At 43.5% G+C, this 26,805-nt stretch overlaps 1 protein-coding gene and 1 long non-coding RNA gene across 5 annotated transcripts in view; one reads left to right on the top strand and one right to left on the bottom strand.

Annotated features, from left to right (window-relative positions):
- Positions 1 to 1,399, bottom strand: part of LOC121662185 — an 8,548-nt gene extending 7,149 nt beyond the window's left edge. The window contains exon 1 of the long non-coding RNA XR_006015224.1: positions 572 to 1,399. This is a non-coding gene — a long non-coding RNA (uncharacterized LOC121662185). The remainder of the gene's footprint in view (positions 1 to 571) is intronic.
- Positions 22 to 26,805, top strand: part of RASGRF2 (Ras protein specific guanine nucleotide releasing factor 2) — a 116,847-nt gene continuing 90,063 nt past the window's right edge. For all 4 annotated transcript variants that reach the window (XM_042023076.1, XM_042023075.1, XM_042023073.1 and 1 more), the window contains exon 1: positions 22 to 402. In XM_042023076.1, coding sequence (XP_041879010.1) covers positions 118 to 402 — 285 coding nt within the window. In that variant the 5' untranslated portion in view covers positions 22 to 117. The remainder of the gene's footprint in view (positions 403 to 26,805) is intronic.

Raw genomic sequence — 26,805 nt, 5'->3', positions numbered from 1 at the left:
GGGGGACACTCGGGCGGGGCGCGGGGCCGGGGCCGCCCCGTCGGTGCGTGCCGGAGCCCATGAATTGCTCCGTGAGCGCCCGGCGAGGCTGCGCCGCGGCCGCGGGCTCCGGGCACGATGCAGAAGAGCGTGCGGTACAACGAGGGGCACGCCCTGTACCTGGCGCTGCTGGCCCGCAAGGAGGGCACCAAGCGCGGCTATCTCAGTAAGAAGACGGCGGAGACCAACCGCTGGCACGAGAAGTGGTTCGCCCTCTACCAAAACGTCCTCTTCTACTTCGAGGGCGAGCAGAGCGCCCGCCCCGCCGGCATGTACATGCTGGAGGGCTGCAACTGCGAGCGGGTGCCCGCTCCCAAGGGATGCGCCGCGGGCAGCGCCAAGGATGCCGCGCTGGACAAGCAGGTACCACCCCGGCGGCCGCCCCGCGCCCTGGGGGTGGAGGGGACGCGGGGAGGGACAGCCAGGCGCTCGGGCCGCCCCCTCGCATCCCCCGGCGGTGCCGCCCCCGGGTCCGGCCCCGCCAGGAGTTCCTGTGGCTCCCGGGGCGCGGGCAGGAGCAGTAGCTACTCACAAAGTGGCGAAGCTGGTGGTTTTGGTGTCCTCACTGATGACTCTTCGTTCCTCCCTGACTCTTCTCTTTTCCCCCGCAGTGACAGCACGCCGAATTTCAGTGAGGTGCCCGGAGAGTAGCATCTCACAAACCAGATGTTTACTCATCTTGATGCCAACACTTCTGCCGTACACATTTCTCAGCAAACTCAGCTTATAGAGGGTGTGAGGGGCCAAAGTCCCAAAGCAGCACAGGAGACACTAAGCCCTTTTCTGTGGAGCTGCCGCCTCTCCCAGCGATGCTCTGGGGGCAGAACAGTCTTTCAGTTCCCCCTTGGGGACGCGTGTGACAGCCGAGCAGGCGGCCGGGCGGCCGGGGTGAGCCCGTACCCTGATTTGCAGCCTGCGACATCCCACGGGAGTGGGAAGGTTCTTTGCCAGGCAGGTGTTGTGAGGCCGATCGTGCTTGAGATAGGAATGGTGGTACAGCACCCGATCCAGGTCTTGCCCGGCTATCATGGGGCGAGGACCGCTGAAGGCTTTGGTGGGATTCCTTCCCCGGAGGGGTGACCATTCATAGCTCGTGAATTGCCAAATTCCTGCTCACTCCCCCCTGCCCCTCGGCGGCCCCAGCTGATCCTCCCCAAAGCTGATCTGTTTGACATGTATGTGTCAAACCAGCGAGTGGTTAAATACTCTCGTGTATTACATAACCGGGAAGAAAAGGACGCTGTAGTTGTTCGGCGTAGGTAGAGATCGGGTATCTTAACCACACACCTCCTGTTGCCTCATCTGAATTCTTGATCTTACTGCCTGTTTGAGATGTGTTTGAATCTGGTCCTGGTGTGCCCTGGTGCCTTTCTCCCTGAATGGGAGAAGCCAAGCAGGTGTCTGACTGGTTTGGGGAAGTTTGGGTGACTGTAGTGAGTGTGGTTTCAAGCTGGCTCCAGGTGTTTCCTCATGGTTGTGAGAAAGTGACACAGACCAAAGCCATGCTCTGAAACCCAGCACATCTCTGAGCTTTTCTGGAGTGGTAACTTTGCAAGGAGAGCTCAGAACCTTGTCTTATATTTGTGCTTTTTTTCCCACCTAGAAATAATCCTGGTGTGCTTAGGCAGCCTCTGAATGTTACATGGTTAAGTGAGTGAACTCTGGGGAGCTGGGATGGTTGTAGTTATGTAGTTATGTCATATTCACCCTTCAATTCTTGCTTATTGCTTTGAGGCATGTTTTTATAGCATTATAAATGGAGTCCTGGAGGATACCCAGATGAAATTAAACATGGATGTTGCCCTGCCTGCTTTGCACTGGCTTACTACACTTATCAGTGATGTTGTTAAACTGCAGCTTGACTAAGAGAACTGCATGAAAACAAATATTTTCCATATCTATTTTCTGGGAGCCTTACGTTGTGCTTTTATAGTGATGAATGAGTTGTTCATAATAACATCTAGTAATAATTACAGGGCAGGAAGCTGAGCTTTTATTGCTTCAAACATCAGCTATGTTGGCATGTTCAAGAATAGCAGACTGCTATTAAAGAGACAGAAGAATGCTTAATTTTTTTTTCATGGGATGCTAGTTTGAATTTTCAAGGCAGATCATCAAGAAGTATCTTTTTCTGTTCACCTTTTGATTGATCCAGAGCTTTATTCAAAGCTTTTGAGTGTTAGTAGCTTTTAGAGATGTTTACTCCTTGAAATGCACCCTTGTTGTATATACATATAGATATAAATCTTTGCTAAGGTGTGCAGGAAATTCCCTCAGTGACTAGAACTAATCCATCACAAGATAAAAAGAGAAAGATTTGAAAATTAAGCAGTCTTCTTCACTTAGAAAATGTGTACATATTCTTAAAGGTGTAAAGTAATAAACCATGAATCTTCAGTTTATTAACAGAGGCAGGCAAATGTACTTTAATCAGATGATAATGAAAAGTCAGTATTGCACATGCTAACTCCTGGCAGTGTAAAAAAAACTGCACAGATTTAATCTGCTTTGATTTTACCACACAAATGTATCAATGGAATGAAAGGAAAAAGAGAAGCTCTGTGGCAGTTTTTGAAGAATCCGATCTCTTTTCTCCAAAGGAAGGAGACCAGAAAAAAGTTATCTCCTTTAGTCCAGGTTTTATTTACCTGAGTAACTTGGACATTAGAGTGATATGTGCTATAGAATTACACAAATGAGGGAGAGAAAGAAGAATTAATCACGTGAGGGAGCTTCATCAGCATACTTTGAGTGGATATTTGAAAAAGCAGTGCATTTTCTCCAAGTTATGTAATAAAGATTATGGAAAATGCTCGTGGGACAAATAGATTTTATTTTCCTTACCTTGCAGATCCTTTCAATGTTGATTTTCAGTTGTTTGAGGATTGATTGTCAAGCCATGTGCCAGGTACAACTCTCTAAGTTGTCAGAGCTCAGTGGGACGAGTGTTGGCTGTTCTGTCCTACACAGGACACAGAATTTTGGCCAACAGGTGTGTCCAGGTTTGGGTGTCCCATCTCCCAGCAATCCCAGGTGCTGGATAGCAACACCTTTCACCACTGCTGGTGCTGCTAGGCCCTTCCAGCAGCCCATCATGAAGGGACATTAAAGTGTTACAGGAACCACCATTCTGTGGAAGATGCCAAATGCCTTCATAAGATTTGCTCCAATATTGCAGCATTAAGAGCTTGAAAAACAATTACAATGGCAGAATGCTCTTATTTTGTCTTTTCCATTAATATATTAGTATGTTTTTTTCCTTCAGAAGGATATTTGCTTCAAAGAACATTGTGTTAAAAGTACAGACCTGTCTTAATAATGACTGCATCAAGAGTGAATCAACTGGTATTCTGGAAATGTGTGATCAAACTGAGTATGCTGCATATACTAAATGATCTGCTGAGGAAATTTTTGTCTTTAAAGGGAAGTGTTTTGATCTCCCTCAGATTTTAGAGGAGTTTTCATAAACACCAAAACCGGTGTAGCTGTACGCTCTGATTTCACATTTCAGACAGAAAAAGAAGACACAGATTTATTGAAAGAATAACAATGTGGAAGAAGCTGTGTTTCAAAACAGCAAATTAGGACATGTGAATACTACGCGCAGAAAGCTTCTTATTTTAGTTAAACTGCTTCTTCTCATGGGAATTGAGGGTTGTAAACAAGTGCAGCTCCCAACAAGTCCTTCACTGTGGCACTGAGAGACTTGATGAGAATAAGTTTCAGCTTTTCTTTCAAAACCTCTGGAAAGAGAATGGCTTTGTTTCAGTGAGCAGTTAGTCTCTTTCAAAAGTGAAGCAAAATGCCCCAAATCACGCTTTCTTCAGTGCTTCACTGAAGGCTGGCACTTGTTATCCAGCAAGTTCACAAATATTTTTTTTAATACTAGTGGAAACAAGTGATTAGAGGAATGTAAATATTAACATTATTATTATTGTCTGCATTGGGAGGAGGCCTGTATGTTTAGTTTCTTTCATAACTGTGCATTGAATACATGGAAATATTCTGATACTGTTATTAATAACTGTCTTAGAGTATTTAAGGTTGTAAATGTTACATGATTAGAGCTGAGATATTCTTTGTATCTTGCCTGCAATAATCTTCCTCCCACTTAGCAAAATTAAATGCAGTATTAAGTCCATGTCCCCACAGATTAACAGAATCCAATCATTTGAATTTTTTTCTGCCTACTGTAGCTCTGATTTTGTAGAGGACACAGTGATTTTGCGGTGTTTGGAACCTCTCTGTTTTACATACATGCTTTGGCACATGCCATCAACAGCTTTTGCTGTTCCTCTCAGCTAGTTTAATGTATGTTTAACCTAGCAACAGCATTAAAGGGCATTTTTAAATGAAGATGTAATTAATTAAAAGTTATTCACATTTTTTGGGCAACCCCCCTGCGCTGCTCAGCGTCCTGTGCCTGTTTAATGTTGTAAATGGCTGAGGAGTGGTGGGTTTTTGGTACCTTCAGAATTAGTATTGTCCATAAATCTTATTGCTTGCATGTGGGCAGGTAACTCCCTCTGATGTTCCAGTAAAAGGCATGCCAGAGATCACCATGTTTTAGAAATTTTCAGGAGCAATTACATAATAATAGATGAGTTTATCTTCTCAGCATCTGACAAGCAAAAAAAAAAAAGATGTGTTGTGGTTTTGTTTTCTCCAAACTTTATTTTTTAGTGGACTACCTTCAACAGAAGCAGTTAATTAAAAAAGATGGCTGTTAGTGCTCTGGGGGTTAATGTGTTTGTAAGATCTTCTCATGGCAGTCTCTAAATGGTTCTTGTGTGAAGACAACTTTGGGGTATCCTGCTCTTGTTCACTTTCCCAGGTTACCCCTGTCCCCATGCTGTCCCTCAGTCACTGCCATGGGACAATACAGTTTGTGGGCACATTCACCAAATACACTCAAACTTTTCTGGTTTATCTTTAAGGGGTAACAGAGAACGAGTCACTGGCACTGTGCAGCCAAGGGGTTGCCTCTTTGTCTTTGTGAAGAAATGAAAAGTGAATTTACAGTGTCCCCTGTGACCTAAGGCAACAGGTGGGAAATAAATACAAAAATTAATAAAACCCCAAACAAACAAACTAAAAAGAACCCAACCCAAACCAACAACAAAACAAAAAAGTAAAAAAACCCCTGTGATCTATCCAGGGACTGAATTTTGCTCTTTGACTAATGCTTTGTATTTGCTTAGTAGTGAGCACATTTTGTGAATATAGAGAAGAACAGGAAAATCTCACAGCCATATTTATTGCGGTTCTGGAAAAATTTAGGCATTTCCTCCTAACTCTTGAAAACGTTATGTTTCTTCTGTCATGTTACCAAATGGGTTGTTTGTAACTGTGGAAGCGTGAACCTACACAGTTGATAATCGAGTTACAGGTAGGTGTAGTTTATTTTTGACATGCCTTCCTCCTGAAAGGTTAGTTAAATCCACACAGACATAACCTGGAGAATATTGATGACATTTAATAGCTTATTATTAAACCTTTGGCAACCTTAATCCACGTGAAATTACTTTGGTCAGGAACCCAAGCCTGATCCATTGTTTTCTGTTCTTCACTGTTGGTCACCCTTGAGTGCAACAAGAGACCCCACCTGAATGTGTGAGAGGGGAATTACAGGGACATTGGGACTGAGGGTAATAAGACCAGATTTTGGTGAGACAGAGTTTTATTGAATAGAAGCCATGGAGTGAAGTCCTCAGCATTTCCCTGCAAGGTATTGTAAGATCCTGAAATATTACAATGTGCTCTAACAGAAGTGCATAATGTGTAATTAAGTTATTGGATGATAATTAGATCCCAAGGCAAATGACATTTGGCAAGGGCTTATTTGTGGAGTTGCTGGGAAATGCTTTTAGCTAACAGGTGAAATGTCAGTGACTGAGTGACTGGAAGCACAGGTTAGACCTTATTTGGAAATGCAAAATCCCAGAGCATAAAGACCAAAAATGTCAATCACTTACCATGTTAAAATAATGTGTTGCACAGTCCCAACCTTAAATGTCATGCCAGGGATGTGCAAGGTGACCAGAACCTCCCTTTGGCTCATGTTGGTGATGAGAACACTCAAAATAAATTTCAAATAAAGCACTGTAACGCTTTAACATGACTTTCATTCTTCCACCTGTTTTATAGCCAGTGTTACTGCTCATTTCATTTCGTCTCCTTTATTGAGGGAGTTGCATTGACTCGGCTTAATCTGTTTAGTTCCTCAAATGTAAGAGGACATCTGTAGAAAGCAAATTCTGAGCACAAAATAGCAACTCAGTCCCTAATTTACTGAATAATTGTACTTCATTCATTTAATTTGCCTTGATTTAACTTTAAAAATTGATCTTTCTTATTTTTTCCATCATTTTTTAGCAGGCTGGTAACCAGTTGGACGTGGTTCAGTGCTGGGTCAGCCATTGGACTCAGTGATCCTGGAGGTGTTTTGTGGCCTAGGTGATCCTGTGATCCCGTCATTCCAACCATTCCATGGTTTATGGATTCCAGTGCGTGGGGTGGTGCTGAGGGTGGGTCCCTGCAGGACCCTGTGGCCTTGTGGCCCTCCAGCCACTCTGAGTGTGCCCCTGGGTCCAGAAGGAGCCCCTCAGAGTGGCAGATCCCCCTTGGAGCAGTGGATCCCCCTCAGAGCAGCAGATCCCCCTTGGAGCAGCAGATCTCCCTCAGAGTGGCAGATCCCCCTTGGAGCAGCAGATACCCCTCAGGGCGGCAGATCCTCCTCAGGGTGGTGGATCCCCCTCAGAGCAGCAGATCCCCCTCAGAGCAGCAGATCCCCCTCAGAGCAGTGGATCCCCCTCAGAGCAGCAGATCCCCCTCAGGCGGCAGATCCCCCTCAGAGTGGCAGATCCCCCTCAGAGCAGTGGATCCCCCTCAGGGCGGCAGATCCCTCTCAGAGCAGTGGATCCCCCTCAGAGCGGCAGATCCCCCTCAGAGCAGTGGATCCCCCTCAGGGCGGCAGATCCCTCTCAGAGCAGTGGATCCCCCTCAGGGTGGCGGATCCCCCTCAGAGCGGCGGATCCTCCTCAGGGCGGCAGATCCCCCTCAGGCGGCAGATCCCCCTCAGAGCAGGGGATCCCCCTCAGAGCAGCGGATCCCCACAGAGGCTGTGGAGGCGGCCAGGCCCGAAGTGCCGATCCCGCAGCCCTTGTTTCCCTCCTGAGCAGATGTGGCTGCCAGAAAGCACACGGTGCTGAGCACCCCGAGGCTGCTCAAACCCCTTTCCCGCCCGAATGTCCCGGGTGCTCTCAGTTTGTGTTTTAAGTGGTGGTGAGCTGTTGGCACCCAGGTGCCGACCCGCGGAGGAGGTGGGTAGGGTTTGTCGGGGTCGAGGACAGTGCTGGTGTTCGTGGGGCCGTGGGTCAGCAGCTCAGGAGTACGCTGCCTGTCCCTGTCCCCGGAGGAACATGAGGTTTTAGGGAGTACATCTTCCCAGTTCTTACTGTGTACCAGCCATTACTGATGCTGAGGACTGATCCAGGGATGGGTTTTTTTAACACTGTGCCTCTGCACTAAATGTGTAGGAACATATGCTTGCAATTGAGCTTCCAATGTTTCTTTTTTCTTTTTTTTTTTTTTTTTTAACTTACCAATCCCATAAGGTTTTCTGTTTGAGCTACAGAATCAGTATTTATAGAAGCAGAGGCTTCCCCAAGTCAGTCCAGCCATTTCAGTATCTTTTGGTGTTTGCCATGAGCTCAGAACCAACTGAGTTTTTTTAGGAAGTGTTTATAAACTGCCAATTCTGAACTGAGCTATATTATCGTTTTTAATTTTACTTCTGGAAGTGGTTTTTGTTTTTTTTTTTTTTTTTTTTTTGGTGGTAGATCTGATCAGCTCCACTACATCCTAAAAAAAAAAAAAAGGGATTGTGTTTGAAGAGGTAAATGCTGTAACTGTTGAAAAAAATCTAGAATTATATTGTCTCCTTATTTTCTCATGGTGCTGTGGAACTGTGACTTTTGCCCATTTTTTGCCTTCTGAGATTTTTGACTGTCATATAATGTCTGGGTAACAGAAATTATCTGATTAATTACTCTGCAGGCTTGAACTAGTATGATTCAAGTTCTTGAATTAGTGCAACATTTCCATTGCACTGCAGTGTGCCCTTTGCAATCTTTTGAACTCAGCAAGCTTGTTGAATTGCTTTAATTCATTATATTTAGTTCATTATGTTGCATTTTTAAAATGTTGTGCCTCGATTTAGCATTCTGTGAGTAAATGATAAGCTCTCTGTAGATGTCTATAGCCATGCAGGAGTGGAATGTAGGACAGGGTGCTGCTGCTAGGACTCTGGGAGCCCCACCTGAGCCGGATCCTGTGGCAGACAGTGAAGTCCTGGCCAGGGGAGCCAGTGGAGTCTGGGGAATTGGTCACCCCATCCTGGATGTTTGCATCTGTTCTGACATTTCCCGTGTTGGATCCTAAAATACACCACGCTGTTGCTGTTTTTGGGGTTTCAGGAGTATGTTGGATCCTCACCTCTTGGAAATTTAGGATGTCTGCTGGTAACCACTGGTTCTTTTCATTCTGATTTCTGTTCACTTCCTCTGCCTTACACAAGTTGTTTCTCCTGTTTCAGTGAATGCCGAAGATTTTATATTCTTCTCTGAATTTTGGGGATCATGTTCAACACCTTTGACAGGGTGTCTCTGATGTCCTCCAGAATTGAATCAGAATTTATTTTTAACCCTCTGCATTCATGGAGGATAAGGCATGACAAGAAAATTGCAACCTTCTTTTGCACTAGTCATGTTCTCTTCAATTTGGCACTCATGGAACAATTTTATTGAACTATTAAAAATGCTTCTTCTTAATAAATCTATTAAGGAGAACTAAAAATGTGTAGGCCAACTGCAAAGCTCTCTTGCGAGAATGATGGGAGAAGAAGTAACAGAGGAGTGGAGGGTTCCAGCAGAGATAGCTGTGCAGTATCATCACTGGTCATGCAGGTGTTTGCGTGTGCAGGTGAAGGGAAAAGCAGTGCTAAATGGCACTGGAGTGATACCAAACACTGTAGGTGATAAGCAGTTGCATTTGATATCTGAAGTATTGTTTCCTGTTCTGAGAGCTTGAACAGGAATGTCAGGCAAGTGAGGGCTCCTGGGGTGGGACTGAGCCCTATGTGTGTGAGTTACCAGATTTTTATGCTGGTTTTGTGTCACTGAGGTCTTGCAGTTGTGCTTTCTTGGCCCAGCAAGTACGTGATGGCTGAGAGAAATAACAGGGCCTCCTTTGCTGTAGAATAGTCAGAAGAGAATTGTGATTGTGATTAATACAGTAATTAATCAATCCTTTTCGGGGACCCAGCTTGGCTCAGGAAGTAGGCATGTTGAGAGGCAGAACCAATCTCTGTGAATGTAGTGGTTAAAATACGAAAGTGCCACTTAAACACCAAAGGTCAATGGTTTTTCTCACCAGGCATCCAAACTGAGTTGCATCAGAACTGCTGTGGTTTGCGCTGACCATTTTTGCAGTAATTCTTTCTTACCTCACTGGCTGTTGTGAAAATAAATGTGTTAATTCTAGGGAAGCGTCTGAATGATGTAATGAGAGGTGTCACAGGATATGATGTAAGAAGTTTCTGAACTCTGCTGATTAGTGTGCAGGAGACATGCACCCAAGAATCAGATCACGTCTCACTTATATGTGGTGACTGAACCAGGATCTCCTGAGAGAAGAATGCTCTAAAAAACTGCTGCAATTGCTGTTTGCACACGTGGGACTGAATTCACACTGCACCGGGCAGCCTCAAACACCGTGTTTCTCATCACCTCTCTGTACCTGGCTTTGCAACCTAATGCCAAAAACTTAAAAAAAGAACCCCAAAACAAAACCAAAAAAACAACCCACTAAAAAACCCAGACTAAAAACCGACATGAAACTGACGTGCAAAAGCTTGTAAGAAATGGAGCTTTTTTGACCCATGACTTAGGTTTCGGAGACAACCACACAGAAACAATTTGTTTGGGTGCAGATATTTTGTTGCGATGGGTGTAAGCTTGCAGGCCTAAGTGAGGGTTTTTCCTCATGTCTTTGCTGCCTGCTGCAGACAGGAGTTTCGTAAGAGCATTACTTGTTGGCCTGAGGGCAGCCCAGGCTCGCTGGTGTCCAGCACTTCCAGCCCTGAATGCGCAGTGACCTGAGAGAGCTCTGCTGTCAGCAGTGCCAGAGTGGCTGCAGACCTGCCAGAGGTCGTGTCTGCACCACTAGGACGATCCTGAAATGATTTAGAGAGAGAGGATCTTGCCTGGATGCTGCTCTGCATCCTGTGGCTCAGCAGCTGATTGTGGCTGTGGCTCCCAGTGAAGGGAACAAGGCACAACAGCCACTCAGAGAGACCTGACGAATTGAGAGTGATGCCAGGTGGTTCTGTGTGAGACAAATAATGTATTTACCTCCCGTAGAAAGGAGGGGAAAAAAATAAGCACCGAGTTCAAACAGGTTTTCCTAAAGATCATTGACTTTCTGCAAATATGTCTTTGATTTTTTGTTTTACTTTTACTTTTTTGAGGGTGTTTGAATGTATATCTTACATGTGTTCATAACCTGGGTGATACAAAGTAGAAGGATAATTGTCTCCATTTTCTGTGTCGTGAGTTGCTTGCCTCTTGAGCCTCTCTCACCCTGTGGCCTCCTGATGAATCAGCTTCCTGTCTGCTATAACTTCTGGAGACATAAACCAGCCTAATATGAGGAATTCCATCCCATATGCTGGCATATGGGTGACACCATCTGCATGGGGATGTTTGTTTGTCCTGCAGCCTTTTAGGGTGTTCAGCTGTGGCTACATGGCTGACACGGGAGTGGTTCCCACATTAGTCACGAGGTGTCACGTCCAAGTTTCTGCACATGGGAAGAGCACACGGCAAGACCTGAGAAGTGCCAGGTCCCCCGTCCTGTGTCTGGGCTGTTCCTCTTCTAATTCATGGCTTCATTTCCCTCTGCCACTGGGATCTGTTGGGTGCACCTTGCAGGTTTGTCCTTCCAGTCACAATATTCTCTCTAGTCCTGCTGGTCTCAGTTGTACAACACTGTTTCAGACAGTTGGGTTTTGATGCACTTGGCTGAGATTGGGAAGAGTTCTTATTCCTCGTATTTCTTTTGTAAGTTATTTATAATTGTTGCAGGTCCTCTTAATACTGCTTGCGTTAGAAGGGTGAATGTATGAGTTTTTTAATAACTGAAATTCATTGTCAGGGTAATATCATATCTTTGTTCACACATTTCCTTCCTCTTTCTGGTGTCCCTCTCTTTGACCCTTTCCCTTCAGCATTTGTTTTACCTCATGTAAATTTCAAACTGCTTTTGATTCATCTTCCTGGCCTGGTTTCTGCCCCACAAATGTTAATGTGGTTCTTCCAAGTTGCCTCATATGCAGTGCTGGGAGCTCTGGATAAGCTTGGTCAGTCCCTGTGCTCCCCTCATTGGGACCAGGACAGAAAAAGACTCCAGGTGTGAGCAGGAATAGAGCCAAGAACCTGTGTAGGACTTAGTTCATCATTTGTGTCCTTTCTCATGGATTCTCCAACTCATTGTGTCCTACTTGTGCAGTTGCTTCAGCAGCTTCCAGGGCAACTACATTTTATTTCTTTCTGTGGACATCTCTTCCTCTCCTGGCTGAGAGATCCTGACTTTTGGCTGCTGTTTTCAAGGTGGGTGGAGAACTGTAAGCAACCAAGTCCTCTTATTCTGAGCAGTGTAAGACACCTCATCTTTTTGAATTGTGTTTTTTCATCTTCCCTAATATGTTTTGATATTTATACTTTCCCACCTTACAATAATGTCAGCATTTGACCGTTATATGCAGTAAAAACAGCTAATGTTTTTTCTATAAATTGCTGTGGTGTCATATAAAAATTCAGGATTTTCTAAATTCTTAAGTGACTCAGGAGCACAAACCTATTTGACTTTGAATCCATCCATATTCTTCAGTGATTTCTTAATGCAGTCCAGTGGCATCCAGACTTTTTGCTTGAGTGAACCTTGAAAGTTGTAGAGTGGTCATAGTAATTGGGAGAAGTTCCTGAGGACTGGAAGAGAGCAGATATCCCTTGTGTCTTTGGGGATGGCAACTAGGGAGGTCTAGGGTGGTACAGGACCACCAGTCTCACTGTAGTCCTTGGGGAGGTGATGAAGAAAATCCTCCTGGAAAGCATTTCCACACACATGAGGGCAAGAGGGTGATCTGGAGTGGTCAGTGGGGATCTAGAAAGGGGAAATCATGCTTGACCAGCCTAATAGCCTTCAACAGTGATGTGGATTGAAACTCTCTGAACGACCAGGTCCTGAGGACAAGTAAAAGATATTGAACCTTCACCCAGGACATTTAGTTCTAAGATGGGCCTGTTGGCCCAAATAGTAGGAATTTTTTTTGTAAGGAAAACCAGCACGGCTTCCCACTCTGCTTTCTTAAATTTTCCTCTCTGCTTGTTGTCAGGAAGTGGAATCACGTGTGAAAAGAAATATATATGCCAGGACATTGTTTCAAGTTGCTGTACAGTGATCAGTCTTGTCTTCTTTCTGGAAGAAATTTACTATTGGCTCAGCATCTTAACTGATGTGTTACTGAGAACCATAAAAAAAATTCCGAATTCTTAAGAGTTTACTGTAAACTAAAAAGATGAAAACTCTTTCTGTGTTTTTGTGCTTGTGATCTGCTTTTTTCTGTAGTGCACACGTTAACTGCACCATGTATGTGGCATGTATTTTCAGTTCTTTTTTTTGCTGGGGGACCGAGAGAGGTTGTTTTCTTTTTAATCATTTCCCATCTGATTTAAATTTGAAGTAGTCATTCTGGTTTGGCTCACGTTTAAGTTGTAGCAGGAAAAAATTGTGCAACTAGAATAAACTTAACTTTAAACTTTTTGCGCTAATGAACAGAATGTGATATAACGGCTGCTAACTCAGGCTGAAGCCTTTTTTCCTTGTCTTGAGTTACTTGGAATATATCTGTAATTCAGTGGTTTTCTGCCTTTGTATTCTCCTTGTGCTGAGCAGCAACAGTATTTTCAAAATACTTAGTTTTGCTGCCCTGGGAAGTGTACAGTAACTGTGGGTCTTCTTCAGGCTGTGTCATTACGGAGGTAGAAGCACAGAGGGAGAAGTGGCTGTTCAGCTTTACGATGTTCCAGACGCTGTCAGAAGGACTCACCTTGGCTCCAGTGTGTGTCACTTCTTTACCCCTTTTCTTTCCAATGTTCCCCTTACCCTTTACTTGTCCCTGCTGTTCACTCAGGTGGCTTTTTATTTAATCTCCTCCCCCTGAGGTATATTTGGGGAATACATACCCGGTACTGAAGGTGCATCACGTATAAATCTGGAACATCTCCCAGCACAGCCCAGCATTGTGAAGGCTTGTTTATTCTTACTCCACTTAATTTTATAAAAATACATAAATGGTATTTCTTACATCAAAGACATACAATAAATGCCTGTCCTTTACCTGATGTAATTTCACAGCAGTGGATTATTTAATCTAAGTGACTTCAGTAGACTTTTCTAAATATATCAAGTGGGACCAGGTGCCTGATCTGCTTTAATACCATGTACCTTTTATTAAGGGTTGATCAGCTGCCATTTCCATTTATATTTCCTGATGTTCTTTCTTGATTCAAGGTTATTTTTAAGTCACCCGGGTCAGGAAGGATATGAGTGGGGTGGAGTGCTGAGGGAAGTGTGGATAATTAATGGAAAACATATTTGAAAGGGAGTTTTGAGAGCTTCCAAAGAAGAGTATTCAAATGTAATCGACTCATATGATTAAAAACACTTATCAGATTCAGGCTGCTCCCTTTACCCTCTTAAAATCCCCTGAATCATGAACCCATCAAATTAATTAATCAGTAATACGTATATGAATAATAGTATCCAGTTCTGCATGTGTGTTATGTGTAACCTGCAGCTTCTATTGTAGATTACTCATGTTGTGAAAATGTCGGTGTGTGTTCATTTTTACTTGTTATTTGGGAAACTGGGGAGTGTTAAATGTGCTTAAAGCACCAGCACTTTCCATGAACTATTTGAGAAAAGCACAAGGCTACTAAGGTAAAAATATGGAAAGTTTCAGCCTGGAATTATTGGCACTCTCTCTTGTTTTCAACGTTGGGATTACAATGTGCCACAATAGAGTATGTCATGTCATAACATTGTTTCTTGGGTGTTTTTTTTTGTTGCTGTTTTTTAAAGTAAGGACTTAAAGGGGAAAAACTAATTTAGTGAGATACTTGAAACGCATTTTGTCAGTGACTGCGGACTTAGTTGTTGACAGTGTTTATATTGAACAAAGTCTGTCTCACAGAACAAATTCTTATGGCTGTAACTGTCAGTAGACTACAATATCCTTTTCTACCAGCCAAGAGTCTCAATGCCTCTCCTATTTTCCTTTTATGCCCCTTGTCCTCTACCAGGTGGCTGTGCTGGAAATCTTGGATCTCTCCCTGCTTTATAAAGCTCTCCTTCACAGGCAGGAGTGGCTGCAGATTTTAATTATGCAGATGGAGTTGGCAGTTCCTAGAGCTGCCTGGTCCCGGTGAGATAGGAAATACGTGGTGGTGTAAACTGTCACCGCAGTGAGTGGGTCCATGTGTCGGGCAGAGCTGGGCCACCCCTGTGCTGCTTTGATGTCCTGGTGCTGCTGCCTCTGGGCAACGCATGAGTTCAGCCCTGCTGCTGAGACAGGGTGGGAGCCGTGCTGTTCGTGTTTGTTTCATCAGAAACACCCCGGCACCCGGAGCAACAAACCTCTCCCAGCTACAAAGTAGTAGCAAATCTATTCGGCAGGCTGGGTGTGTTTAAACCCGTAGCAGCCATTTGGGTGCACAGAAAGGCTTAATCCATTTCAGTGCCCCCTGTTAAATACTCAGGGAAGCTAAATTAAAAGCTGCTGCTTGTACAGCAGCTTGTGGAGGAGCCAAAGCTGTGTAGCTGTAGGCGTCTTAGAGCTGGGCATGCTTAGCTTGCCATACATAGACACAGGAAGGCACAGGAAGATACAGCAGACATTCCAGATTGGATTAAATGGAAGTGTTGGCACCTGTTAGCATAACAAACACAGAGTAAGTAGACAGCAAAAGTCCCTGTGACTTAACACGGAATGTGCAATACGGACTTAAAAGGATGGAGGGATGCACATTTTTTGTTGTTGATGTTGATACTGAAAATTGCTCTGAGGATGTCCTTAAGCTTAGCAGTTGAAATATTTGTTTTAAAAACTTACATTGAATTCTTACATACTGGGTAAGCAACATTGGCTTAATTTTTGGAAATGTGCACTGATAGTCGCTTTAGGTTGTTCCTGCCTCTGGAATATGCTGGAGTCCATAGGTGAATTCAAGTGTTCTAAAAATGGTATTTTGTATGTTATTAAATATTATGTAAAATTTAATGTATTATGTGTTGGTAAATATTAAATTGATTAACTTTTAGAGCATGGCAGAGTATCCCAAAGCTTTGGAAAATTTACAATTTAAGTTTCCAAAGTAAACCTGCTTAACCCTCTCTCACCATCTGGAAGAGCTCCTTCTTGCAGTCTGAAATGTACTTCCTAAACGTACTTAGTTAAAGCTGTTTTATGAAGTGTGCCTACATAACTCCTATCATCAAGATCTTCCAGATGTGGTAGGGATAATTCTTTCCTACTGTACCTGGCACCCATCACACACACACTGTTACCCTGTGTTTTTAAATTTTTATGTAACTTCCATATCCCCAACACAGGTTGTGTTTTAAAAATAATGCTTGCACATCTCCTGTAGGGTTAGCCACATCACTAGCAGGCCAGAATTTCTGGTGTTCCAGAATCAGTTGACAACCAGCAGGAATAATACCTTTGTTTGAAGTATATACTGTCATCTAATCTATTAAAAAAGAAGAAAAAAGGTGTTGAAAACCAGCATTACAATTGGTCTCCCAATCAGACACGCACACTCAGATCTGGAAACTGATGTCTGGTGCCTTGTTTGAGTTGTTCTGAACATGAGATCACTGACAATTACGGCGCTGTCACCTTGCTCAGCATCATCAACATACCATAAGCAATAAATCTCTGAGGCACCCCTTCTGATTTGCTGTATTCCAGTGCTGTACCCTTGTCTTTGTATGGAGGAACTCTGCTGCCTTCTCTTAGCTCAGTGTGAGCCCTTGCTGTTTCCTTGGGGCAGTGCTGATATCCAGCACATTGAGGTATGAGCCTATAATTTGTTTGAGAGCCTCTGAACACTGAGGCTGGCATATGGCTGGAGATCTTTCATTTAGGGCAATTTTCGGTTGAATAAATGAAAGGGATTGCAGTGTTCCTGTAGTGATGCCATGCGTTGCAGCTTTTTGTTAGCAGACAATGTTTGCCTCTTGATGTCCTGCCCTGAGAGATGAGTGAGGCCAAAAATACCAACAGAGCAGCTCAGTTGTGTTTGCACAGCTCCAGGCAAAGCACCCCTGGTTGGGTGAGGGCTGTGGTTTGTTGTGGTGGTGCGCAGAGCACCTCTGAAAGAATGTTTAGGGACAGAGAGCACGAGACAACTTCTGCAGGGATGGCACAAGCACTTCGACTGTCAGCCCTGAGCTGTAAGTCAGACTTAGATGCATGCCGTTCATAATTGTTATGTAATTCATGTGAGATGATTCTAGCCTGGTTCTTGCAGCAGTAGCAAGAATTGATTGTGGATTATGTCAAAGCAAGCTTCACTGCCACAGACCAGTAGTTTGATCTCCACTGTCTCCTGGAGTCAGCAGCTGATGGCTGGGTAGATCTGTCCTCATGGGGATCTGAGATGCTTTCCTCACATTCTGCCATGGGCTTTAGCAGCTGGCAGCCCTCACACCCTGAGATAAACTTCACGTCTTTGCATGAACTTGCAGTAAATAGTGATTTTTTGGTGCTGTCTTAACACTTTCAACCACCATGGCTCCACACTGCCCAGGTTTCTCGTTACTCCCCTCAGAAAAGGGCTTTGCTGCCCCTGTGCTGAGATGCATGAGTGAGACCTGAGGGCTGGGCTCGCGCTGCTGCCGCGATGTGATGCCATTGTCAGAGCAGGACTGGGCACACAGCACTGAGGGCAGGAACTCTTTGTGGCACAGCATCATCCCCACACCACAGCTCAACGTGGGGTTCAGCGCTGCCGTGACACAGGAAAGAATTTTCCAGTGAATTACATGCATTGGAGACATTGCACGTGATGGAAATACACCAGTTTTATAAGCAATTATTTTCCCGCAACATGCCTTAAACATACACAATAATTTGACAACAAAAGAGGACAATCATTTCCAGGGAAAATCAGTTTTTCTGTGTATATGTATGATACATTTAGCCTTTCTTTTACTTAAATCTACAGGAAACTACATGGTAGCAGCCTTCCTATTTAGCAGAGATCTTTCTTTTGTGGTTCAGGAAATTTTCACATTGGACTTCTGCCAAATTTTGTTATATGCCTTAAATATGTGAAATATTTGGAATGGCCACCTGTAATAAAAGTAAGCAAGTATATGTTGGCAATGAATGACTTCCCAGGCAGTTAGTCACACAAAGTCCAGTGATTTTTTGACTGCACTGCTACCTGAGCTAGAATTACAGAACTCAGGAAAAGGGCTTGAGATCACCTGGAAGCTGAGGATGGTGTCCATGGGAATAGGGCACTGGTTATGGGAAGTAGGGAACAGCTTTTGGGACTGCACAGGAGCAGGGTTGACTACAGGAGGAACCTAAGGCAGGCAAAGAGATGAGCACACACGGAAAAATAATGGAACAAGCTAATTAAGGGAACCAGTCTGGCCTGTACGTCTGCCTGCCCCTTTATGTGATCACCACAGTGTGTCCTGTTGTTGCCCTGAGCTCCAAGGTGCAGGACATTGATCAGCCCTGAGCAGCACAACATTGAGGTATTGATCAGAAACCAAAAGGTGCTTCATTATGATAGCTTGTAGTAAGCCCTCAAACTGCTGGCAATGGCCACTGGGGACTGCTGAAGCTGGTATGTAGGGATGCAAAAAAAAGCATTTGGCAAGGTCTGAGGAGGAAAACGGCTATGAATATCTCTTTTAAAGTGTATCTGAATTGCAGAAATCCCTGGAAAACTCTTTCCTGTGTCACGGCAGCGCTGAACCCCACGTTGAGCTGTGGTGTGGGGATGATGCTGTGCCACAAAGAGTTCCTGCCCTCAGTGCTGTGTGCCCAGTCCTGCTCTGACAATGGCATCACATCGCGGCAGCAGCGCGAGCCCAGCCCTCAGGTCTCACTCATGCATCTCAGCACAGGGGCAGCAAAGCCCTTTTCTGAGGGGAGTAACGAGAAACCTGGGCAGTGTGGAGCCATGGTGGTTGAAAGTGTAAGATAGTTTAGTAGCCTTCTCAGGACCAGATTGTTTTTGTTGTTGTTTCAATTACTTGCTGTAAGAATTTTATGCTCTGCTCACCCGAAATGAGCTCTTTTCCACCCTGCCTTTGGTGTGAGGATGGAGAGAGAAGGTTTTGCCCCATCAGCATTACACACTGTGCCTGTGGCCCATAAACAGTTTTTGTGTTCTTGAATTGTGGGAAGTTCCCACATTATATTAAAAATAAATTCCTAATACTTTTTGTGTCTACAAAAATCTTAAAAAATAGATACTAATTTTTTTTCCGACCCTTTGATATTTTTTATGAGTCTGCCTAATATATAGCATTCAGTATTTATTTCCTTTAATATTCAAGGATGGAAAAGAATTAGGATAGCAGAGAGGAGATACAACATTTCTATTCTTTAAGGTACCTGCATCATAATGGTAACATGTTTGTTGATCTGTGTTTGCATCTGGTTTATGCTTTGTGGTTTCTTTTTTTTTTTTTCCAGAGGTGATAGATAAAAACTTTAGTACATTGTAATAATGTGTTTTCTCTTCTTTGCACTGAATAAATAATGGCTGGTAAGTTTTGGTTGTCTATTTTGAGTTTTTGCAAGTGAGCAGATAATGTGGACTGCTGCTCCTCACACCTGCACGCAGGAGATTGTAAACTCTGTGAGGTGTGGGCAGTGAACAGTGTGGGTGGAACACAGGAGGGGCTGAGCAGAAAGAACCACTATTTTGTGTGTCAGGACCTTCAGCATGTGGTGTATTTTTAATGTCTAAAAACTTGTTTGGGAGATAGTGCAGGAGGGAAGAGTGCTGAGGATAGTGGTTGATGCAGATTGGAATTGCACCATTTTAACCTCAATGAAATGAGTGTCAGACATGAAGGCCCCAGAGTCCTCTGCATTTGGGTGAAGCTTTGCCATTTATTTCAGTGATTATAAATTTTCAGCATGGTGGTCCTAATTCAGCGAGCTAAATAAGAGGACACACTGCTGGGAGTACCACACCCACTATCCTTAATTATTCTAGTGCTGTCAGATGAGTGGTTTACAGAGGCACATTGAAAATCTTCATCCCAACTCTCCATCCAGCAGTTTAAATAGCTGTATTTGGATTACTGACCTTCTTAGCATGGTGTTTTTCCTGTACAGAAGCCCCAAATTATACTGGGACATCTGTCACTTTGTTATGCTGCAGAATCGCCTGCAGCTGGTTTTATTAGGACTCTGCTTTATAACTCCTTTAGCTGAATGATGTTATCACTGCACTGCTGTGTACTTCAGAAGAATTGTGTGTAAGTTGCTCTTCAGTGTTTCACATTTAAATGGTAGTTATTTAGCTGGAGCAATGGCATAGATAAGCACTTGTGGAAATTTAAGGAATTACCTGATATAAATATTTACAAGAGATGGGTTTCCCTAGTAACTTGAAATATCTAAAAGGCAAACCTTAAAAAATGTAGAGAGCTGTGACACGTCTCTTAGTGTTAAGGTTTGTTCAACTTTTCAAGCTGCTGTTGTACTAGAAAACCATTATTTTTTAAATGACTGAGAAGTAAACTTGGTTAGTTGTACTGCAAGGAAAAATTAGGTTCGTATCTCTTAAGAAAAGAATAATCTCCTTGCAGCACTGGTAGTGCAAGTAAAGCATTTGCCTACTGTGTTTTGTGATAGCACATGCCTTCATTTAAAAATTATTAGAAAGAGAATAACTCCAGCATCTCAGTCAAAGAGTAGCCACAGAAAGCAGCCACTAGAAGGTGTGTTTTCATGATTTTGTGGCCCGTTTTTGGGAACACTCTGCTCTTCCCCCATTCTCTGGATCATTTGAAGACTATCAAGTGGCTGTGGCCACAGAGAGGATGACAGGTGGCTAATTTGAGCCAGGATAGCAAGACTTGTAACCAGGTAGCTTGTGGCTACCTGTCACGCCCATGTGCTGTATTCTGTTTGTACACAAATTATTTTATGACACTGTTATCTATGTGGTTTTACTCAGAGTTCTTGAGAGAAAACTGTAAGCTTGTGTTCATAGAGCCAACAATGTTCTGTTGTAAAGAAAAGGTGTGGGAGGAGAAAAAGAAAACGATCCCATGGGTCTTGTCAACTGAGTTTAAAGTGGTTTTCATGCTTTTTGATTGCATTTGGAGTTCCTTTGAGGTGGAGGATCAGAAAGAAGCCCTCACACGTCGCAGTTACACTGGAGCTGTTTGCTTAGAGCACCTCGTTCCCAGGGTCACACAAGACTTGGGGCCACTGTGTCTGCACCCAGAGTTTGGGTTGAAGATTGCGCTTGATCGTTTTGTAGGTCTCTTCCAGCCCTGTTGGTTCTGTGGTTCTCTGTGCATCCCCCTGCCTCCTCCACAGCAGCCACAAACTGATGCATAACTAAAGGTTTAATCCCCAAAATCAGAGCAGCACCTTTACTTTGGGTCTGTTCTTTGTGGCTGGATCCCACAGAACCTCCCCACAAACTTCATGATGGGAATTTGTCTGCATGTGATGATAGTGATGGGAATGTCACTTTGCAGCTAGAACTTAGTTGAACAGTATTCTCCCTCTTCTCATTTTTCTCCCTTATTGTATCTGGCTGCATCAGTTGTGTTTTTACAGAAGGCAGGTAAATTCTTGTGCTTTCTACACCTTTCTTTTCTACATGGGAATACAAAACTGGGATGTTACAAGACAGTGTGTTTCCCTAGTTGTGTTCAAAATGTCAACTTTGAAACTTCTTTCTTTAGTTATCAAAAGCACTTTTGCATTGTTTTGTCTTTGGAAAAGATAATTTTAAGGGCTTGACAGAGATTGCTTTGTGAGTTTCTTTTTCTTCTCCAAGAAACCTGAACAAGGTTATCTTTCTGACACCATGTCAGGCAGTAGGATGGCAATCTCCATAATTACTACAACTCCTGCAGTAGTAGTAGTATCCCATTTTATGCAACTGATAGAACAAAGAGGTTTATTAATGTTTTACATTACAAAAGTTAGAGAGGAGGTGTCAGAAGTCTAAGAATGAAGGCAAGAAGGGGGGGAATCTAGGGAGTGTATCCTTCCTTGCTGCTCTTCACTTTTTTGTTAGAATTATTCTGCCTGGAAAAAGTACTTTAAAAAGACCTGAAAAAAAAGTCATTGAATCCACAACATTTTTTTTCCATGTGTGGTTGAGTACTAGGTGTGACTTAGTAAATCAAAATATCTACTGCCTGAGTCTGGCTTTGAACTGGACTGCATTATGAGTCACTGGTCTGCGTGCTGTGGGGGCTCAGAGAACTCAGATGTGCTGCTTCTCACCTCCTCTTGCATGTCTTGGCTGCTTGGTGCTCTTGCCCGTCACAGAGCCTTACCTGGGGTGAGGACACCTGGTGAGGGCAGGAGCTGCATCAGAGTCACTCCGAGGCATATACGGGTCCTTGTTGGACAGGTTGATCCATCACAATTGGTTCAATAACACAAAGTGCTTTTTTTTTTCTTTGATTTTATGTTTCTAAGCAATTCTTGATATGAAGAAGTATTTAAATTTCCTTTAGGAAAGAAAGGTGTAGGGTTTTTAACCTGTTACCACCCCCCGCCCCTCCCTTGCCCAACACTGGTGTAAATCAAAGCAGAAGATTTCAGTAGTATTTGCCTCTTGTTATAAATATTCCTCAAGAAAAGATGACTTATGGAATATTTTATCTCTTGCTGCAGAAAAAAATACGTTTTCAGCAAGAAAGTGATCGAGGCTTTTAACTGACCTGAAAGCTGTAGCTGAATTCCTACTGCATTTTTTACGTTATGCCCTGTATGCCTGCTAATGCAGAAAATGATATTCTTTATGGTTTCCTTTTTTTGTTATCAGCAGCAAAACTGGATGGCTTTTCCATCCTTACACACTGCTGTGTGTTTCTCTGCCTTTGAAAAGGGTAATATTCATGTGGGCTACAAAGCTCTGAAAAATGAGAGGATTTTGAGAAGAGAAATTGAATTTCTGACATAGTCTTCCCACAGTACATTCCAGTGAGTTAAGAACAAAAAACAACAGAAACTGTTTGTATTTAGATGCAGTTCTGAGTGATAAAGTGCTTCTTAGACATTTTGATGGAAACTGATGGCTTAAAGATGGGGTGTTTTTCTGTATTTAAGGGGGGAAAAAAGATCAGTTTTGGTTAAAATTAAAAGAAAAAAGAGGCAATGTACTTTGCTTGACAGGAAGAGGGATTTCAGTTAAAACCAAGACTTTTATGTGCAAATGGAAAAAAGAAATGTGAAGCAAATTGAATTTTGAGGTTTGCCGTGTGAATACTTCTTTGATCATTCATGCTTTGCTATTACATGACATTAAAATATGTGAATCTTTAATATAGTTTATCAAAACTCCAGTAGAAGGGCAGAAATCACAGCTCCTGAAACTTGGTATTGGCAGCACTAAAAGAGAGTGCAGTAACATCCCCCAAAATAATTGTGTTTGTATCTGAACTGAACCTGCTTTTGCCACTCTGCTTCATTTGCTGTTCTAGATTTTTCAGCAATTTGTTACAAAAAGCACTGTGAAACAAACACTGTGCAAAGCAGAGCTTGACTTAAAAGTTTCCTTGATTGATTGGCAAGTTCAAGACTTAATGAACTGCAGCTATCAAACTCAACTGTCAAACTGGCAAGAAATAGTAAATTTGGCCTTTTTCCTGCCACAAAGGAGAGATGAGGATGCTGTTGTGCACTTCTCAAGCCAGGGCTTCACAGGATTTATTGTGGAAGAGCAACAACGGGAAGGCTTTCCTGCTCAAAGATTATGTCCCTCGGGAGCCCAAAATCTCTGTATTTATTCAGGTTAGCTTGAGAAGGCTCTTGCTGCTGGGAATGTGTATTGACATAGAAAGCAAAATTTGCGGTTGCATAAGAAGGAGGAACATAAAATATTCTCTTTGTGGAGAATGAACAGAAAATCCCATTGTTCTGCATACAATTTACTCTCTTCTGAGAGAGTGAAAGTGATGCCTGTGCTTCTCTGCCCCCACTTCCTCAACCCTCCTGTAACTCTGTCCTCTCCAGAGTGGTGCTGCCTGCTTAGGATTGCTCTTGGTTGCCACTGTCACCTGTTCCTTGCGGGGAGGTGACCTCTGACCAGTGTGGGCATGCTTTGAGAGTCTCTTGTCCGCTGTGTGTGCACAGCAGGGTCAGGCTCTGCTCTGCCCAGGACAGCCTGACAGGAGAGTGGCCCGTGAGGAGCACAATCACCAAGCCTGGGGACACCCAGGCCCCTTGGACAAAGAGCTCTGCTTTGCTCTGGTCAGCTTGGTAGTGGATTTGCACTGGATGTGGCTGACACATTGCAGAAAGCGATTCAGAAAATCTGTGAAAGCAAATGGCATTAAATAATACCAATCAAACAGCATTATTTAAATGCATGTAATACAAAATGTGCCAGTGAGCTGCACTGTTGAGAGAGTCAAACAATGCTGCACTCACCTGGGCCTCAGTGACAGAGCACAGCATGACCTCAGAAGAACTGGGAATGATGAGTGCTGGGAGCTCAAATACTGTCACACAGGAGCTGTGGAACATCTGGAAACGTCTGTTATCAGAAAGGTGCTTCCAGAGATCAGGATTGATTAACAGTGCCAGAATATGCTTGTCTGATGGAAAGGAAGCTCATGCCTAACATCAATAGAGAGGTTCCTCAACTTTTCTATCATAAATCCTTCTGTAAATTGTGTGCAAAAAAAGAGCACCTCTTTGCTCAACACCCAGAATTGCCATAGCTCTGGGGGGAAAGAGCTGATGAAAGTGTCTCCTCAGTTACTGGGTGTTTGAATGTAGCTCAGCAATGGAGCTGGGAAGGGGCTGGAGCCCCAGGAGCGGCTGAGGGAGCTGGGAAGGGGCTCAGGCTGGAGCAAAGGAGGCTCAGGGGGGACCTTGTGGCTCTGCACAAGTCCCTGACAGGAGGGGGCAGCCGGGGGGGTCGGGCTCTGCTGGCAGGGAACAGGGACAGGAGGAGAGGGAACGGCCTCAGGCTGGGCCAGGGCAGGCTCAGGGTGTATATTGGGGAAATTCCTTCACAGAAAGGGCTGTCCAGCCCTGGCACAGCTGCCCAGGGCAGGGATGGAGTTCCCATCCCTGGAGGGGTTTCAGAGCATGTGGCACCTGGGGACATGGGGCAGTGGTGGCCTTGGCCGTGCTGGGCAAGGGTTGGACTCTGAGGGCTTTTCCGACCTAAACAGTTCCATGATTCTGTGACTGTGATTCTGTAACTCTGTCTGGTCTATTTGGTTTAAACCCCTTTGCCTCAACACTCGGGGGTTCAGTGAAGGTATTTGGATGGGTGGGAGGTTCTGCCACTGTGTGTGAACAGTGTTCCACCAAAATGTGTGCAATGACTAAGAAAAGGATTATATTTTCTACCCTGAGTAAATTACTTCTTGTACAAACTTTGCTGTTTGATTAAGAGTGTTGGGATGACAAGTGTGGTTAAAACCAGAGCATTCACAACCACTTCATAGGGGAACAGAAATCCAGGCATTTTCTAAAAGATGTGCAATGTTTCTATCCTGTTATCAGAGTATATGAGTAATTGTTGAATTGCTTAAAAAGGAAACTTCAACATGTCCTTTGCTATATCATGACACTAATTTGGGTGAATATTAGGTATGTTGTCTCTGTGTTTAAAGTACTTCACACTGAAAAAACTTTAAACTGAATAAACTCCAAAATCTCTTGGATTTGGAGGAATTAATCTATTGAGTAACTAATCTGTTGAGTGTAGCACAGTTAACATGATTTGGGATATATTAGTAAAAATGTGAAAAGAAAACGTGCTGTAGTTCCAGTTGGGTAAATTGTTGAAACCTAAATGTATGCTTAAGTGGGTCTTTGATAGTAAATATTATAAAATGTGGATTCTGTCTCTAATGCTATTGGTTTTACAGCCTGAAGATAATTTTATTTGATATAAAGCCTGAACTCATTTCAGCAATCTCCAGCCAAATTTTGAAAATTTAATTTTCAGCTCACAATTAGTGTAGTGCAATTCAGTTCTTACCCTTTGTATAAAACGTTGGTGGCTGTGACCCTTGTCAGTGTGAGAATTTTTTTTATATTTGCAAGGTAGAGTTATTGGAGTATTTTCAGTCACTGTTACAGCATGTCCACCAGTTAAGGAAATCTCAGAGAATCCTTGTAGAAACCCAGGGTTTGAAAGTGGACAGTCAGAAGTCCTGGGGCTTGGGGAAGGCTTGTCATATGATGGAATCATTGTAATTGTTGCTTGGCTAAGGTGAGGTGCATTGGTTTCTGTTCGTTTGGGGTTTTTTGTTTTTGGTTTTGTTTTTTGGTTGGTTTTTCTGTTTGTTTGTTTTGGTTTTTTTGCGTGTGTCTGTTAGTTTTTGTTGTTTGTTTTTTTTTTAATTGCAAACTTGGAGAATTCAAAGGACAGTAGATTCAAGAATATGTGCAGGGATGTAATGGAAATTTCATCCAAATTTCTTGGTGGGTGAGACAGGACAGGACTCAGTCACTGGGTGTTTGATGTCCTGAGGTGAGGTCAATGCTTTATCCCCCTGTGCATCTGAGTGAACCCCATCTACCGGGGGTTTGGTACAGCAGTCCTGACCATGGCCTGGGGCTCTGGAATGTCCAAATGTGCTGAGAGAGGCAGTTACAGGTTCCCTTAATGGGAACTTTTCTACTCACCGTCCTTAAGGGCGGGGTTGGGAAATGTGATTTTAATGAAGAACCTGTTTCTCTGTGAGTTACGGGTAGAGCAGCTCTGTGTTCAGCTCCGTGTTCCTGGAATGTCATTCCCTGCCCTCCTGAGCGTGGAGCAGGTGGGCAGAGCAGCCAGTGCTCCTTTGGTGGACTGTGAGTAAATGGAAGGTGGAGGTCAAGGCTTCTGGTGTTGCAATAACCTTCTCTTGTTATAAACCAGAGTCTGTCACTTTTCCTGCCAATTTTTTTACAAGGTTATAATGAGGCTCCCACCCCTCTGGGCTACTTAACCACAGATTGTGGCTGTCAGAGAGGATGGTGCCAAGAAAAGGATGTTTTTCCATGCCATAAAATCATTCAGGTTTCATAAAAATGTTGTATTTGGCTCTTTGCAGTGGTCTTTGACTTTCCATCAGAGCCCTGCCAGTCTCTGGTGCTGGTGTGTGACTGTACCAGTCTTGTCCCTCATCTCACAGAAAACTGCAGTTGGTTGAAATTTCAAGTGTTTGGATTTTTTCTGAAAATGTTTATAGATAGAAATTATTATATATAACAGGGATGTAACAAGGTCTAAGATGTGCTGACTTCTTATTCTTGCCTCCCTATCGTGTATTGGCTCACTTCAGGGAGAGAAGCTCTGTTTATAGCAATCTTGAGTTGAACTCTTTTACAGCAGATCTATATTTGGGCATCTTTGCACATATCCTTGTGTCTAAAATGGGCACCATAATTCTTACCTTGTA

The sequence above is a fragment of the Corvus kubaryi genome, unplaced genomic scaffold (assembly GCF_017639235.1).
Source record: "Corvus kubaryi isolate FWS band 111438036 unplaced genomic scaffold, C.kubaryi_AGA036_p1.0 37236, whole genome shotgun sequence".
NCBI lineage: Eukaryota > Metazoa > Chordata > Aves > Passeriformes > Corvidae > Corvus > Corvus kubaryi.
This window is presented reverse-complemented; position numbering and strand designations above follow the sequence as displayed.